This window comes from Phycodurus eques, chromosome 21 (assembly GCF_024500275.1).
Source record: "Phycodurus eques isolate BA_2022a chromosome 21, UOR_Pequ_1.1, whole genome shotgun sequence".
Taxonomy (NCBI): domain Eukaryota; kingdom Metazoa; phylum Chordata; class Actinopteri; order Syngnathiformes; family Syngnathidae; genus Phycodurus; species Phycodurus eques.
In genome coordinates, this window is record NC_084545.1 from 7618206 (window position 1) to 7634000 (window position 15795).

Here is a 15795-nt window from a genome sequence, read left to right on the forward strand (position 1 = left end):
GTTGCCGCAAGCTCTCGCTTTCGCCTGTGAACCGCTGACAAACGGAAAGCTGAGCACAGACCGATAACTTCGGCACGATGAGCCGCTCACAAGCGTTTTTTTTGTTGTTTTTTTTTTTTGACTAAACATTACGTTTAATTTGCATTCTTAACCGCCATTTTACCCTTTGACGAATGTTTACGTGCCTTTTTGTCGTGTGTTGTTTATTTAGTAAGGTTAGCTGACAGGCGTGACTTCACCGGAGTTCAAACAGGAACTTCTTTAAAAAATAACGTATTCGGTTGGTGTTTTTTTGTTTTTTTTTAAAGACGTCATGATCCCCGAATGTCCAAGTGCGGCGGAGACGGTCGGTAAGGCCGAATACCAGCACAGCCCGCCGGCCGAACCGAACCGGAGCATCGTGGGAGGGCTTGTTGACCGAAATTACAACCACCATCAAGAGCGAACCTTTCACCGACCATTTCACCATTATCCCCGGCAAAGAGCTCGGAAGGTACGACTGTATCTAATAAAATAAAAAATGCTGTGTTTATGCTCATGTAATGAAACTTCCCAATTGGGTGGGGAGTTTTATCTTATTTTGCTTAACTCTTGTAACTATATCAATATTGTATCAAAGTAGACCTTTTTATTTATTTTATTTTATTTTATTATTTATTTTTAATTGCACCGTGGCCACATTTGGCCAATATGAAACCCATGAAAATGATATATTTTTAAATGTCTTATCTTCTGGATTGAATCATACTTTAGGCTCAAGCAGGGGCGTCACTATGTTTTATGGACAGGGGTGGCTCAGTCCCGAGGAGATGCATAGGATTTGAGTAGAACGTATCTCGCACGCAGAAGGTTTCACAAAGAGCTAACGAAGAGCGAGAAATTGCTTTTCAACATTTTGGGATAGATTTAGCACTATTGTGGAAAAAGCCAGCTAGCCTGTGTAAGTCACTACAACGTGCGCTGTTCGGATTGCCATCATGGGCATTTATTCTACTAAGCTTATACAGGTCGATTCTCAACCAGTAGGGAGTCGGTGGACCATGTGGTGGTCTGTGAGTTTTTTAGTAATCAAAATATTATTCATCACAATATATAAATCTTTATATTTACTGTATATGACATTTAAGAATGTTCAAATGTTACTCTGAAAAATTGTCTTTGTTTATTATTCTAATTGTAACTCTTTGACCCTGGAACTCATTTATTTGGGGAAAATAGTTGTGAAATACGACCAAATTAGCATGTATCGTGTTGAACCTAGGGTTCCACTGTAATTCACCTTAACACACGTTGGACTATAAATATTGGCAAATATGGCAGCAAAGTGATCACGTGGTTAACACCGCTGCCTCACTTCAAGGTTTGAATCAGTGTCACGAGCCAATGGAGAATTTTTTTTTTTATTGTATTTTTGGGGGCAGTTACTTTCAAAATCTGATAAGACTTTTTGACGAGCTAACATTATTTTGTCATGTCTGCAGGAGTACCTCCTACAAGTGCAACAGCTGCACAAGCACTGGAAAACAACATTCATGCCAAACCATGTCAACCCTTACTGAAAACCAACATATTTATCATCTGATCTTTATAACTCTGCGGGCCTCTGTTCATTTTCCAGCCGCGTTCTCTCCCCAAATCACATGATTATCATCTTGCCGAGCAATGTCTTTTAGTGTGACTGTACAAGATTGTATGTGTTGAAGCACACTTAACCTGTGTGAGTCCCATTGGTATTTCCAAATATCGCTACAGGTTGGCATCAGTCATCAGTTCTTTTTTTTTTCACCTTTCCGCCATTGAATTGCGTTTTTTTGTTCAGCAAAGTACTCAAAGAACTTCAGAAGAGGTTAAATCCTGGACGTATTGATTGACTTCAGTATGTTTCCATTGTTCACTCTGGGTGGTCTGTCGCCAAATCAAAAAAAAAAAAAAAAATCTCAGCCTGTTGGATTACAGTTTAGTGGGGCTGTAGTGAAGTGAAATGATCATTAATGAAGTCACAAGGCTTATTCATCTTTGCGTAGAATATGCTTTTATAAGGAATAGTCACGGAAAGATTGGCTTGAGTCACATTGTCGGTATGAATTGACTCTTTTGTTAACCTCGGTTCAACCTCTCAGATAAGATTTCTTGGCTGAATCAAAGTTAAATCAGCCACCAGTTTCCTCCTCGAATAGCTGTATGACTGATTGAACGCACGCGTGTGTGTGTGTGTGTGTGTGTGTGCGTGTGCGTGTGTGTGGCTTTGCATTGTATGACCTGACATTGTGACTCAGCTTAGCTACCAGATCAACATCAGAACGGTTACATTGATCTGCAGTACCATACCACTCGGCATACTACAGCATTGTAGTCAGCAAGTCATCTGACACAAGTTCAAAGTGAAAAAAAGACCGACATTTACCAGCTTTTGGGTTTTTTGTATGTCGTAATATTTTTCGCTATTTTTAAATTTAAAACAAATGTATTATTATTTTTTTTACAGTTGAAAATGGTCCGTCCCAAACTCATTCGCCTACCTGCGTCACTGATTTCCCACACAAAACATACCATGCGCATACGTGCAACCTTATTGTTTGCTCGCCATTCATATGCCATCAAGTCTTTAAGGTTAAAAAAAAAGTTGTTTATTTGTCTACGTATTTCATGAGTAATTTATATATATTTCACATGTTTTCTGTATGTTAAACTATAGTTGCTCTGTATGCAATGTATTTTTGTTCATATTTTGGGCTGTTAGTAACTGATTAATTGGATTTACATTCTTTCCAATGGGAAATATTGCTTCAGTTTTGGTACAGTTCGGTTTTAGTCAGACTTTTTGGAACAGATTAATCATGAAAACCGAGGTTCCATTGTACATTGTCAGTACATTCACCTTTTAAAAGGATATTACCATGACATAGCGTTCATTTTTTTTCATTCATTCTTGAACATTTTTGGAAAACAAGAAACAACAACAAATATGGCAATTTACGTGTGTGGTCAGTAGTTTCCTGACGAACACACTGGATGGACATCCCAAGTGTAAAGCTAGTTGTCAAATATCAAACTGAGGTTAGATGTATGACCTTCTGCTGAATAAATTTTTTACTTTTCAAATGAAACTAAATTCAAGATTAGACACTGAACAGGTATGGTAGATACCAAAACTCATTTAAACCCCGTGTGGTTGAAACCTGATATGTTTTAATATTTCAGTCAACTAATAGGGTGATGGGATCGTTTTTTGGGACCAATATCAAAAATATGAATCTGATTTCCATTGCATGTGCTGCAATGGCTGGTCTTTCCTCTTTTCCCATCTTGCAGTGTACGATCTGACTCTACTGGCCGAATTTTCATTCATCTTGTACAATAGAAATAAACAATGCAGCGTTGTACAATGAAGTAATGATACACCTGTTTAAATAGCAGTGTGAGCGCAGGTTAGCGGAGGACAGGAAAGGGAAATATCTGCTTTCATATGCGTATGTCCTTTGTGTAACATCTTTAAGCATCTTTTTATACAGCCCATTTTTACATAGCAATGCTTGCATTGTTTTGAATGCGAGATTGTATAGCTTCTGCTCCTGATATTGATTGACATTCCATGCCGGATTGACATTTTTGTCCACCGTCATATGTAGACCACTGACTGTTAATTCAATAATCATTGAGGTCACATTTTCTGCGCTTCCACCAGTAGACCTCACCAGCCGTGCATGTGTCAGAAAGCCTTCCGTATGAACCCCACCAGATGGCTTCCGAGCTGGGCTGAGCATGTAGTTTAAGATAATACTCTCAATATGCCCCTGCAGTGGAATCCCAGATGGCTCGTGGCCGAGCTCATTTGGGTAGAGCCTGCAAATGTGAAGCGACGATGGAATTCCATATGGTTAAGATACAAAGCTTTTTTTCCTTTGTGGGACTGCGTGACAGGAGGGCCATGCTCGTATTAGCTCATCTGGTACTAGTAGACTAAGCTTTTGAGTGATTGCACCCACGCCTCGTCTGCCCCAAACACACTACCAATACAAGACACAATCTACAATTCAATAATAATAATCATCATCATTATATGAAGAGCACTTTTCCAAAACACTGTACACGCATTTTGATTATTTAGGCATTCATAGCAGTTTGGAATCGAACTGCTGTTTTCAGTACGTTTTAAACACAACATTGACTCTGCAGCTACGAGTCTGTACACAATAGAATAACATGTTGATAAATTTTGAATGCATATGTCCAACTATTCAGTGTTTCAGTACTTTTTGTTTTTGTTGTTAGGTGTGTGTCGTCTTGGTCTCATGACCTCAAAATGTGAACAGCGTGGTGAAGAGGACTGTTTTAAAAAGCAATTGTAATTGGACCAGGAAATGGATTGGTCCACTTCTGGATCAAACACCTGTTAGAACAGCAAGTTCAAAAAGTACCGAAACATTGAACATCACATTTTTACCATGTTATCGTTTATGGTTTCATGTTAGCGTACCCTGGGGCGGGCGGGCTGTGCAACAGTGCCATGTGGGGGTTTTGTGCTCACGGCCGTGCTCACGAAGCAAAGGCTTTATCAAGTGCCATGCTCTCTTTGTGTGGCGCTGACATTGTAAAATATAGCAGAGTGCACATTTCCCCTCAGGAAAAAATATAAAAGTTGCTATGTGTACTCTTCATCATTATCTACTGCGACCCATTTTATTTCAGCTTCGATACCACACACATGCACACAGAAGTTTTCAGGGTGTAGCCTTTTAGCGAGGTTGTCGGCTTTGGAAATGTGCTGACACGGCTTCGGAACGGGCTGTGGTCATCCAGTATGGTTTCTAAAGAGCAGGCCTGGTCTCCCAAACCACTCAGCAGTGTATCTGCTGTTTCCAGTTGTCACCACAGCAAAAACGCACCACTGCCTACCATCACTGGAGTGATAGAAATTTCAACTTTTACTTCAGGGTTAGCGGGAGGTGATTTTCGATGCGTACGTGTCACCCTGCCATATGTAGAACCAAAGAACATGCATTAAAAGCACATTTAACTTTTCATGTCATTCATTTTTTGGGGTGGGCTCAATGCTATATGCCAACAACTTTAAAAGACTTGCATTAAGATACAGATGAACTTGACGGCGAACAGTGCCAAGCCTGGAGCCTCCTCGGTCTCATCTGGTTCGTCGTGTTTCAGACCGCCTACGAGTACAAGTACATACATTGAACGTTTACCGTCGACACCAAACGAAGTGGTGCGGGCGACGGGGCTCAAGAAACTTGGGTGAAATGTATCACCCGTTTTGCAGAACACAATTTGCAGTAGGCTAAAAGAGCTGTCATCCGTGTTTACCTTAAAGTATCTTTTACCTGGAAGGAATATGTCAGGCTGGTTAAGTGGTGTCTGTGTTGTAGCATAGGAGTATTTTTATGAGTACAAGTACAGACAGTATTGGCTTTCCTACATTGTATAGATTGCAAGTTTTAGTCTTACTGGCAAACAGCAGATTAACAGAACTTTGATGAGTGTTTTCTCCTGCTACGGATAACAAAATAAAATACAATTTCCTGTCTGTCTTTATGACTCAAGCTTGCTTTTTAAGGGATCTCTACTAGGGTGAGGATTGCAGTATTTTCTCAACACAATATTGCAACGTTGTGTTGTCAATGTATTAAAAGAGAAAAAATACATGTATATATTAACAGTACATGGAGAAGACTAACAAATATTTATTCACATCATATTAAAAAGTCAAAGTTATCATTAAGTGTGCAACTCCCAGCACATTACAGCAACTTTATTGGTACCTGATGCTCTACCATGGGAGATAAAAATGTCCTCATATAAATATTTACAGAATTGTCTTTTTGTCTTCAGGGGCAAATTCGCCGTGGTCCGAAAGTGCGTGAAGAAATGTACAGGTCAAGAATACGCCGCAAAGTTCATGAGGAAGCGGCGAAAAGGGCGGGACTGCCGTATGGAGATCATCCACGAGATTGCCGTGCTTGAGCTGGCCACAGACAGTCAGCGAGTGGTTAGTCTTCACCAGGTCTATGAAATGGCCTCTGAGATGGTGCTGGTCCTGGAATTGTAAGTATCCAATTCGTTCAGAACAACAACAACAAAAAAAGCAATCTGACAATGCATGTGTTGTGAGAAGTGAAAATATGACACCATTTTATTATCGTGACACTTTTTTTAAGAACAGAAGTACTATGATTCTTTTTCCTGTTCGCGTCACACATTTGACCGCCCATTTGTTCCCGGGCAGAGTAAACCCAGGTAGGCTCAACAGCCCAGATCAATGAAAACATTTGCATACAGTATGCCAGTCATGCACTTTTGTTGTTTGGTGCACTGTACCTCATTATAAAATAATCTGACCCACCCGGTGGCATTGGTTGACTGAAGAGTGCATGGCAAAAGAAAAACATGCACACTGAAATTAAAAGCGGCCAAAACAACGTGTGTCATTTTTCTGACAATACTAGACTGTATATTAATCAGAAAATGATTATTCAACATCACGCCTGTACAGTCTACTGTAAAAGATCACACTTAAAAAATTGGAATGTAGCAGTCGCTTACTCTAAGTCAGCCCGGGGCTCCAGGGACTCCCAGTGAGTGATTTACATGGCTAAAAATTAAATTCACTGAATATAATTCTTAAATAATGTGTGTATAATGAGCCCAACAATCAACTTAACAACTAATTAGCTCACAATATTGGAGCATGCCTTTCAACACACAGAATAATATTAATAGGGAAGTCGCTTTTACTGCCATCTCCCAGCGCCACATTTCTTCCGATTTTTGGGGTTGCATCGTGCTTTGATTGGAAGTGTGACTTTGTTCTTCACCATCACTATTCCCGACATGTCACGTGATGCCGGAAAGAGTGTAACCGTGAATCCTAGTAAAAACCCTGACACAACCTAACATTTTAAAAGTTTTTGCTTGTGTTCACTGAGAAACAATCAATAAAAAAAACCATACCTTTCAAACAGGGTATACTCACTCAATGTTGTGTAGTTTAGCTTGAGTGTTGTGGTCTTACAAATCTAAACAATATTAACTGGGCTAGATTTGAATGGTCCACCTACCGCTAGTTATTTCAATGATGTGCTTGGTCTGCTTCCAGCATCAACCATCAACACACGCACGCACGCACACACACATACACAGCATCTGCATATTTCTGAGTGTAGTAGATGCACCAGTTGTCAATGATCTCATCCCACTGGACATATTGAGGCCATGCTTGACCTGGTTCCCATAGAGTGTGTGTGTGTGTGTGTGTGTGTGTGTGTGTGTGTGTGAGTGTGTGTGTGTGTGTGTGTGTGTGTTGTCCGTGCATCAGTTCATGGTGTCGTCTATGGCGAAGAAGGTCTGTCTCACTTTGTCTCTTTTTTTCTCTCCCTTCTCATCTCAGATTTGATTTTGTCTCTTAGTATTGTGACAGTTGACAATACACACACACAAATGGGGGTTGAGGGGCATTCAAAACACTGAGTGCATCTACAAAAGTAGATGGTATTGACCTACAAGGGATCTGTCTTTTATGACCTCTACATACTGTATGTATGACACAACATCATTGATATTCACAGGCATGCTTCCCCGCTGTTCATGTCAATGTTATTCCTCAGGCTTTGACGTTGACTATTTGCATAAACATTGAATTTATAGGCATTTGTCTCCAGAAAAGTGCTAAATATTTAATGGAAAACATGTCAAATTTGTGACAAACACATCCCTCCATTTCATTCATCTTGTATATTGAGCGCATATTTCTTTAAACTTTGTTTTATCTGAAAACTTTACCTATTCATCGAATCCTGTCACAATAAAATTTATCTGGCTTCTTTTTGAACTTTGAATGCAAAAGTTGTTGCCCTGTACAGTGGTCAGTGTTGAAAGAGGCAACCTCTGAGATTGACAGCTTGTGTCAACACCATTGAGTCCACAGAAATGCCCTCCCATCCCCTTTCCTTTTTTATTCTTTGCCCACCCCCTATGTTTTCCCGTCCAGGGGAAGTAGAGCAGAATGTTTTAATTCTTTGTGAGGGGCATACGGACTGCCTGACCTGTATTTGCTGAACAATTGATGGATATCTTAAGCAGTGTACAGAACATGGATGGAACGATAGGGCAAAAGATGATGACAGAGGATGCAGTGCAGAGTTGACGGAGTTGGTTTGAGCAAGCAAAAATGGGTGACATATAAATAAATACAAAAATCAGGAGAATGTTGAGCAGAAAAAAACTAAAATTCTGTAAAGGAAACAAATAAAGTTGCCTGTGCTTTAGTATAGAGCAGTGTTTCCCAACATATATTGAGCCAAGGCACATATTTTACCATCAAACTAAGATGTCATAATCAGTTTATATACCTAAATAATGATGATAAAAACATCTAGTGGAATAATAGCCTTTAATTGTTTTGCATGTCACTATAGGTCACTGACATAGATAGATAAACAAAGCTACATTAGTTGTAGTAAATATTCATTTTCTGACAAAATTATAAGTGAAATTGGATAATTTCCTGCAGCCCAGTGCTAGGGAATTACCAGTACAGAGAGGAGAGTCAAACGAAGAGAGAATAATCTAGAAGGATTGAAAATTGAGATCCATGCTGGCTGAACTCCAGTTCTCATTACAACGGTTGAGCCTGACAAGCGCACGTGACATGCAATAGCGTGGCCCCTCGCCCAGAGACACAGAAAGATCACGTGAGGGGAAAAACAGAGGCCCGACAGTTCAGATCAACTTGTCAATATTCTCTATTAGTTTTCCACTGAATACTGTTTAACTCTATTCCACAGATTGAAAGACTATAACCCTTAAATCAGTCAGTGCAACATTTACACAGACAGTAAATGTATTAATCGGAGATTTTGGACAATGTGCACACAGTGAAACAAATATAGTAGATTTAAGAAGTTTACAAACTGCTTTTCAAATGGAAGGGTTTTGTTGATATATAAATTAGACCAAAAAAAAAAAAATTTCAAAACCTTTTCCATCATTAATGTTACCTAAGCAGCACAACTACATTTTTTTTTCAAACCTTTTTGAGAAGGGAAGTAAAAATCAATAATTGAGATAATGTATTTGCACAAGTGTGCACACCCTCTTATAACGAGGAAATGGCCTTTTATGATGTGGCAGAAACAACCAACGACATTAAAACTGTTGTTAAATAGGAGTCAGCACAAAACTGTCACCACTTAAAGTGCCTCTGATTAACCCCAAATAAATTTCAGCTGTTTTAGTAGGCTTGTGGGAAACTGTTTTACGGTCCAATATTTTTGTCCATAATTCCAAAATGCTTGTTTGGCTCAAACACAAACTTTTAGGCTTCTGATAGAAAGCAAATAATTATGTCAGGAAACACCTACAAGAATGTCTGAAACCTGGCATCTGAATAGGGGTGTATGGACTTTTTAAATCCACTGTGTATTGATACAAACAATATAGTGAAACACAAACTGTTTCAAGACACTCGTCAATCTCACATTGTTTTGTTAAAAAAAATCCCCATAACAAATAACGTAACCTGTTTTCATCCCTTTCTATCCCTCCAAAATAAAGTTATTCTATTGTATGTTTTCTCTATTCTTGCTTTCCATCCATTCATTGTATTTGACTTGCAATAATATCTCCTCTGTCAATTGTGGGGAAAGTGCACCCAAATCAACCAAATCCACATTTAAAACAAAACAAAACGTGAATTTATTTCATAAATACAGCGTCTTTTCCAGTATGGGAACACTTATTAATTTAGATTGGCTCAATAGGGGCCTTCAACTCCTACCCTGGGCGCTGTAAGGTTAACCGCACTGTATCAGCAGTGACGTCAGATTTGGTGTATTTGGGCAAATGAGTGTCTCTGTCTTGAGTTTGTATTTCTAAAGACCGCTTCATCTGTAACCACAAGCACGGACATGACTACAGTTACATGATGAGTGCAGGATGTGGGGCACTCTGAGGCATTCACATGATCTTTAGCGCCTTCCTCTGTACTGCCATGCACATAAATGTAAAAAAAAAAAAAAAAAAAAGAAAAGAAAATCTGCCAGTCCTTGCATGTCCATTGTTTTCATGCGTGTTTGTGTTTATTGCATGGTTGTAGGTCAGTTATAATCATTATTTAGGTCAGATGTGCCCACCCCCGAACTATCTCAATCTATTCCCACTCCCACTGCTTTGTAATGACACCAATTTCATGAATCAAATTAGCAACTCTCCAATCAAACTCTGCGCGGCCTCCGGCGTGTATGAACGTGACCTCGCACTGCACTTCAAAGCCTCTGTCAGGCATCAGGAGCAACACACGGCCATTGGGCCAGTCAGCTTTTTTGCTTGCTTTTGTTACAGTAGGTTAGCTTGTAAACTCACCGGGGGCATCCATTCAAATAGTTTGTTCAAAATATAATCACTTTAATTGAGTAATTCGTAGTTCAGCATTTTACTTCTGTTGAGAAAGCGAGCATGCAGCAGCACGTTTTGAGAATTTGGTGCTTTGATTGTGCTCGGTTGGGAGTATTCCTTCCAGTTGAGGAATTAATGAGGTCTTCGTCCTATTTAAAAGTGTGGCAGAGAGATGCCGGAGTTGATGAGAGAGGAGTCTCACACTGCATGGTTGTGTTCTCACAGTGTTTGCGTGGGTTTTCTACCATGCATGGGAAGTTAATTGAGGACTTTAAATTGCCCATAGGTGTGAATGTCTGTGTGCAGTTTCTCAGTCATCCAAGTCATGGAAATTTGCAAAGGCTGAATCGAGGCAACAGGACTCTTGTTTGTTGGAGAGGTTTCAACCTAAATCCAAAAGGCTTCTTCATTGTCACCTGTTATGTCATCAATATCCTCCGTATTTAGCCTATACGTCGCATAACCAGTGTTCTCTTGTTGGGTCTAAATCCATCATCTGACCTTGAAGAAATCCAAATATGCTCAGTGAGGCTTCCTCTTCCTCAAACCTCCACCTTCCTCTGAGATTAAGCCTACTTCAAAAGCACCTCAAGGGGATGCTTTGTCTATTTCTGACTAATTTCCCCCTCTTTTCTTTTCACTCATTGTCTATTTGTGATTATCACAACATTAGGAAATTAACGGGGCCTGATGTAACGTCTTGACGACTGTGTAATATGTACTGTATCAAGCTGATATTTACAACCAAGTTTTGTCATGTCGTGGTAAGAGTGCGCTTGGTTTTGCCGTTCCTAATGACTTCGCTATATTTGGCAGTGCTCTATTTTTGCCTACACGTACACACAATTATACGCGTGGGTGGATTGTGATCTGAATTCATGACCTTTCCTGGAAGAAGATGTGTGTGACTTTTATCCGTCTGTGTATGTTTCTACCAACCAGTGCTGCTGGAGGGGAGATCTTCAACCAGTGTGTGTCAGATCAAGAGGACGAGTCCTTCAGCGAGAACGACGTGAAGAGGCTCATGAGACAGATCCTACAAGGAGTCGCCTTCTTACATCAAAGAAATGTTGTCCATCTTGACCTGAAGGTTTGTGAATTCATGTTTATCGACCATTGCATTAAAAAACCCTAACTCAAGACAAGAGTTGATGAGAAATCATAACACATATGCGGCTATTTTTAACAAAATGGTACAACAAAGGCACTAACATTACTATCATGTTTGGGGATTCATCAGCCTCAGAACATCCTTCTGACCAGCAGCTCTCCTCTGGGTGACATTAAGATAGTGGACTTCGGTCTGTCCCGTATCGTCAGCAGCCACCAAGAGCTCAGAGAGATTATGGGAACTCCTGAGTACGTTGGTGAGTGTGTGATATGATATTAACCCTATAATGATCTTATTTGCGAAGTAACCTCTTTTACTTTTCTTACAGCACCAGAGATTCTAAATTATGAGCCTATAAACACAGCAACAGATATGTGGTAAGAAAAAAAATCTATCATGACACATTCTGTGTATCGAGATGGTTGTTTTTTGTTTTGAGTCATTATGAAAGATTTTTATCTTATTATGTGTTACGTGAAGCTTAAATATGTTTCACTGACGAGTCTACACAAGATATTCAGTTTTTAATGGTAATTGATGTCTCAGGTTATTGTTGTTTTTGGAACTTGCAGTGGTGTTGAACTGCACTACATTATAATGCGTGGTCTAATGGTTTAATGGTGGTTTAATATCATCTTTGAAATGTAAGTGGAACTTGAAAGGTTGAACACAGTCTGTTCCGGGACATTGTTGAATTTCTCTCCTGTGCCAAGATGGTCTCAGCTATTGTTCTTCTTACATGTTCAGGAGTATAGGTGTTTTGGCCTATGTGATGCTGACAGGCCTCTCTCCCTTCCTGGGCAAAGACAAGCAGGAGACCTTTCTGAACATCTCCCAGATGAACGTTAGCTATGATGAGGAGGAGCTGCAGGAGCTGGACCAGGCCGTGTCCTTCATCCAGACTCTGCTCTGTAAACAGCCACAGTCAGTCCAAACCTCTTTCTGCTATGTTAATTGTGTTTCTATTGCGTGAAGGTATGACTTGTTAAGATAGTTATCAAGGATATCGACTACATGCTGAAACGGCTTTTCATATGCGTCTGTGTTCAGGGTCCGAGCCACAGCCGAGCAGTGTCTCCAACACCCGTGGCTCCAGCCCGAAGATCCTCAGGAAACGGCGACATGCGATGAACGCCCCCCACTGGAAGTCCAGGGTGCATCCAGCAGTAGCCCAGAGAGTTGCACTGCTACTACTTGTACAGACAGCGTTGAGGAGGAAGATGAAGGTCCCGTGACTGAGGACCTCATCGTCATGGCCGCCTACACCCTGGGCCAATGCCGCCAGTCCTCCGCCGCCGAGAAGGAGGCCCTGGTCACAGAGAAGAAGGCCAACTCCAAACGCTTCAAGTTTGAGGAGCCCTTCAGTGTCCTGCAGGAGGTCCCCGGGGAGTTCATCTACTGAAACTCCACCCATAAGAGGTAAACGGGGCTCAAAAATGTGATTGAGCCATTCAATCCGGGGCTTTCATTGTATTACTTTATTGGGTGTTGGTGAGACGGTCATAAATCAATCACTTTTTGACCTAAGTAGCCCTGTTTACATCTCTTCACTCCATCACGAGCAACATTTACCCCATCAGTTGTAAATTGTTTCCTATGTATGTGTCAAGTTTGTATAACGTTTCACACACAACTTGTCATTGTTAAGTTCTTTATTGAAGTGGCGACTGATAAATGTATCTGCAATTATACTCCAAACCACGAGTAGATGACCTTTAACCCCTGAACCTGTTGGCTGTTGAAGTGAGGATCTTTCTTTTGTAGTGATCTTTTTAAGAGCAGGTGTTCACCAATTATTCACCGATTTGACCTACACTAAAACCATTTTTGAGAAACAGAAACAACAAGTTAAGCATTGTTTCTTCTCATTTTAGATTTTAAATGTATCATCTTGCCAGGAAAAAAAAAAAGAGTTGGGAAAAACACATCTACAAAGAAAGATGATGATTAAAAGCTTAAGAAATACTACAATTAATGTAGGTAGTGAATACAGCCCTGAATAAGTTTTATGAATATGATTTTTGAGAACCTGTACAATTTAATTGAAAAAGAAGCACCAACATAACTTTTTAGCTTTAGTGTGAATATTTAGGAAATGCTGTTCAAATATGACATTTGAACAGCAGCAAAAGACACACATTATGGATTTTTTTAAAATAAAAAAAACACTTAAAAAAGAGATGGAAAAAATGTCTTAGTTATAATATGTAAATAAACGGAATCCAAAAATGCCTAAGGAATTTTGCAAGGGCGAAAAGAAAGGTGTTGGCCCTCTCTGTAGGCCAAACTGTAGACATATTTATAGTTTAATAACATTTGAATTTAAATTACAATTGCATAACACATAGGAATTTAAAAAATGTGCATGGTCATTTGCCTTGGTTGGTGGGCTCATGGATGTACTTTTTTTTTTTTTTTTTTGTCTGACAAATACTCCCCCCCCCACACACACACACACACACACACACACACACACACAAAAACACTATGCCACCGGTTAATAAACTAAGAATATAAGCTAAAAAAATGCCACTTCAAATAGCCCTTATGTAAATGTATGATTTGCTTTCACACTAAAACTGACGAAAAACTTTGTTTCTTCTATAATTTGGTTGATTGATACTATTATCTCACTCAGGCGCATTGTGTTATTTTATTTTATTTTTTTGGTGCCATGATTGAAGAAAGTATTTTTAGGGTTTTGTGTCCAGTATACTACATTCACCTTTCAACTTATTTTTGTACATGATGTTTGTTTATATAATTTAAGAATACAATACTGTTAAATATACATGTCAGGTATTTGTGAAATGTTCAACATAGGATACAACCTTCAAGGGCTCTGTCATTTGTTTTAGCAGCACTATAAATATTCATTTGTTCAAGTTGTACATGTTGACTTTATAGTTTTGGGAATGACGGTCTTGAAACAATTGTTGTACAAAAATGTCTTATACTACAAATAAACATGGCAAATGTGTTGGGAGTTGGGTACCATCTGTTAGGCAAGATTCAACGCAATTCACTCCCTGATTGGCTTCCACCTGGCTCCAGTGTTGGCTTCCACCTGGCTCCTTTAACACTGACTGCTCTTGTAAACTAGGTCCTCTCTGTTCACAACCATGTTGTTAGTGTAAGCAGTGCACGTTAGATAGCGACGATGGATAACTAGTTTGATTCATCCGAATTTGCTGAAGTTGTTTTCTATTAAACAAGTTATGCCACAAAGGCAGGCCCTATCTAATTGGAACCATTACAAGATACAAAAGTTCTGCCTTTACAAATACACTTATAATAATGGGATTGTTGTCTCGCTAATATAGCTTGAGTGAGTGATAATAACAATTACGCATTCATACCATTTGAAAACAACTACGCTAAACAGATTTGAAGCGTTGAAGACACCTGAGCACAGTCGCCATTGGGGGGCAGCAAAAGTGAGCATAACCAGTATGTGCTCAAACGGAATTAAATAAGATATCCTTTATTGATCCCCACAGTGGAAATTCAGGTGTTACAGAAATTTGAATAATAATAAAAAATAATTAGGATGGTAATCATAATAAGAGTAAAATATTTATGTTTAATTAAAAAATAGAAACAAAATGTGAAAAATAAAACCTAAAAATAAATTGATAAATTATATACAACCCCAATTCCAATGAAGTTGGGACGTTGTGTTAAACATAAATATAAACAGAATACAGTGATTTTCAAATCACGTTCAACCTTTATTTAATTGAATACACTACAAAGACAAGATATTTAATGGCTGTGACCATGACTGGGATAGGCTCCAGCTCACCCACGACTCTAATGGCAGGATATAGCAAATGGAAATAGATATATACTATATATTTAATCACATTTAAATGTTTAACAATTTTGAAATTTAAAAAATAATATTATACAAATACCTATTAAGATCAATGCAAGCATATGAGAGGGGACGTTCTTATCAGAGGACTGTTTTCTGTCTTAACAAGAGGAAATATTCAAGGCTTTGGATACATTTATTAAATATAAAATTAATTAGTTGGTAGCACTATTTTGGATCTTCAAGCCCTATAAGCTCAGCGGTGAGGCTTCAAAAAGGATGTTTTGAATGTCACGGAGTCAAAGACAACCATGTAATGATTTTTTTTCTTTCTTTCTTTTTGCAACAAGACGATGAATGGAACCCTTCTATACATCTGTCTTTCAAAATGTTATACAAGCAACCTCTCCCTTATCTTGAGGGGAGCAGTTAACAGGAGGAGACAGATGATAAAAATAATTTA

The 15795-nt window shown here is 39.1% G+C and overlaps 1 protein-coding gene across 1 annotated transcript; it reads left to right on the plus strand.

Annotated features, from left to right (window-relative positions):
• Nucleotides 1–105: 105 nt before the first annotated feature.
• Nucleotides 106–14558, plus strand: stk17a (serine/threonine kinase 17a). Its single transcript, XM_061666244.1, is given in 8 exon segments — nt 106–403; nt 405–493; nt 5845–6057; nt 11347–11494; nt 11645–11771; nt 11844–11892; nt 12263–12439; nt 12566–14558. Coding segments are annotated over 8 exon segments (1245 nt in total). The 5' UTR covers nt 106–313; the 3' UTR covers nt 12918–14558.
• The last annotated feature ends 1237 nt before the right edge of the window (nt 14559–15795 follow it).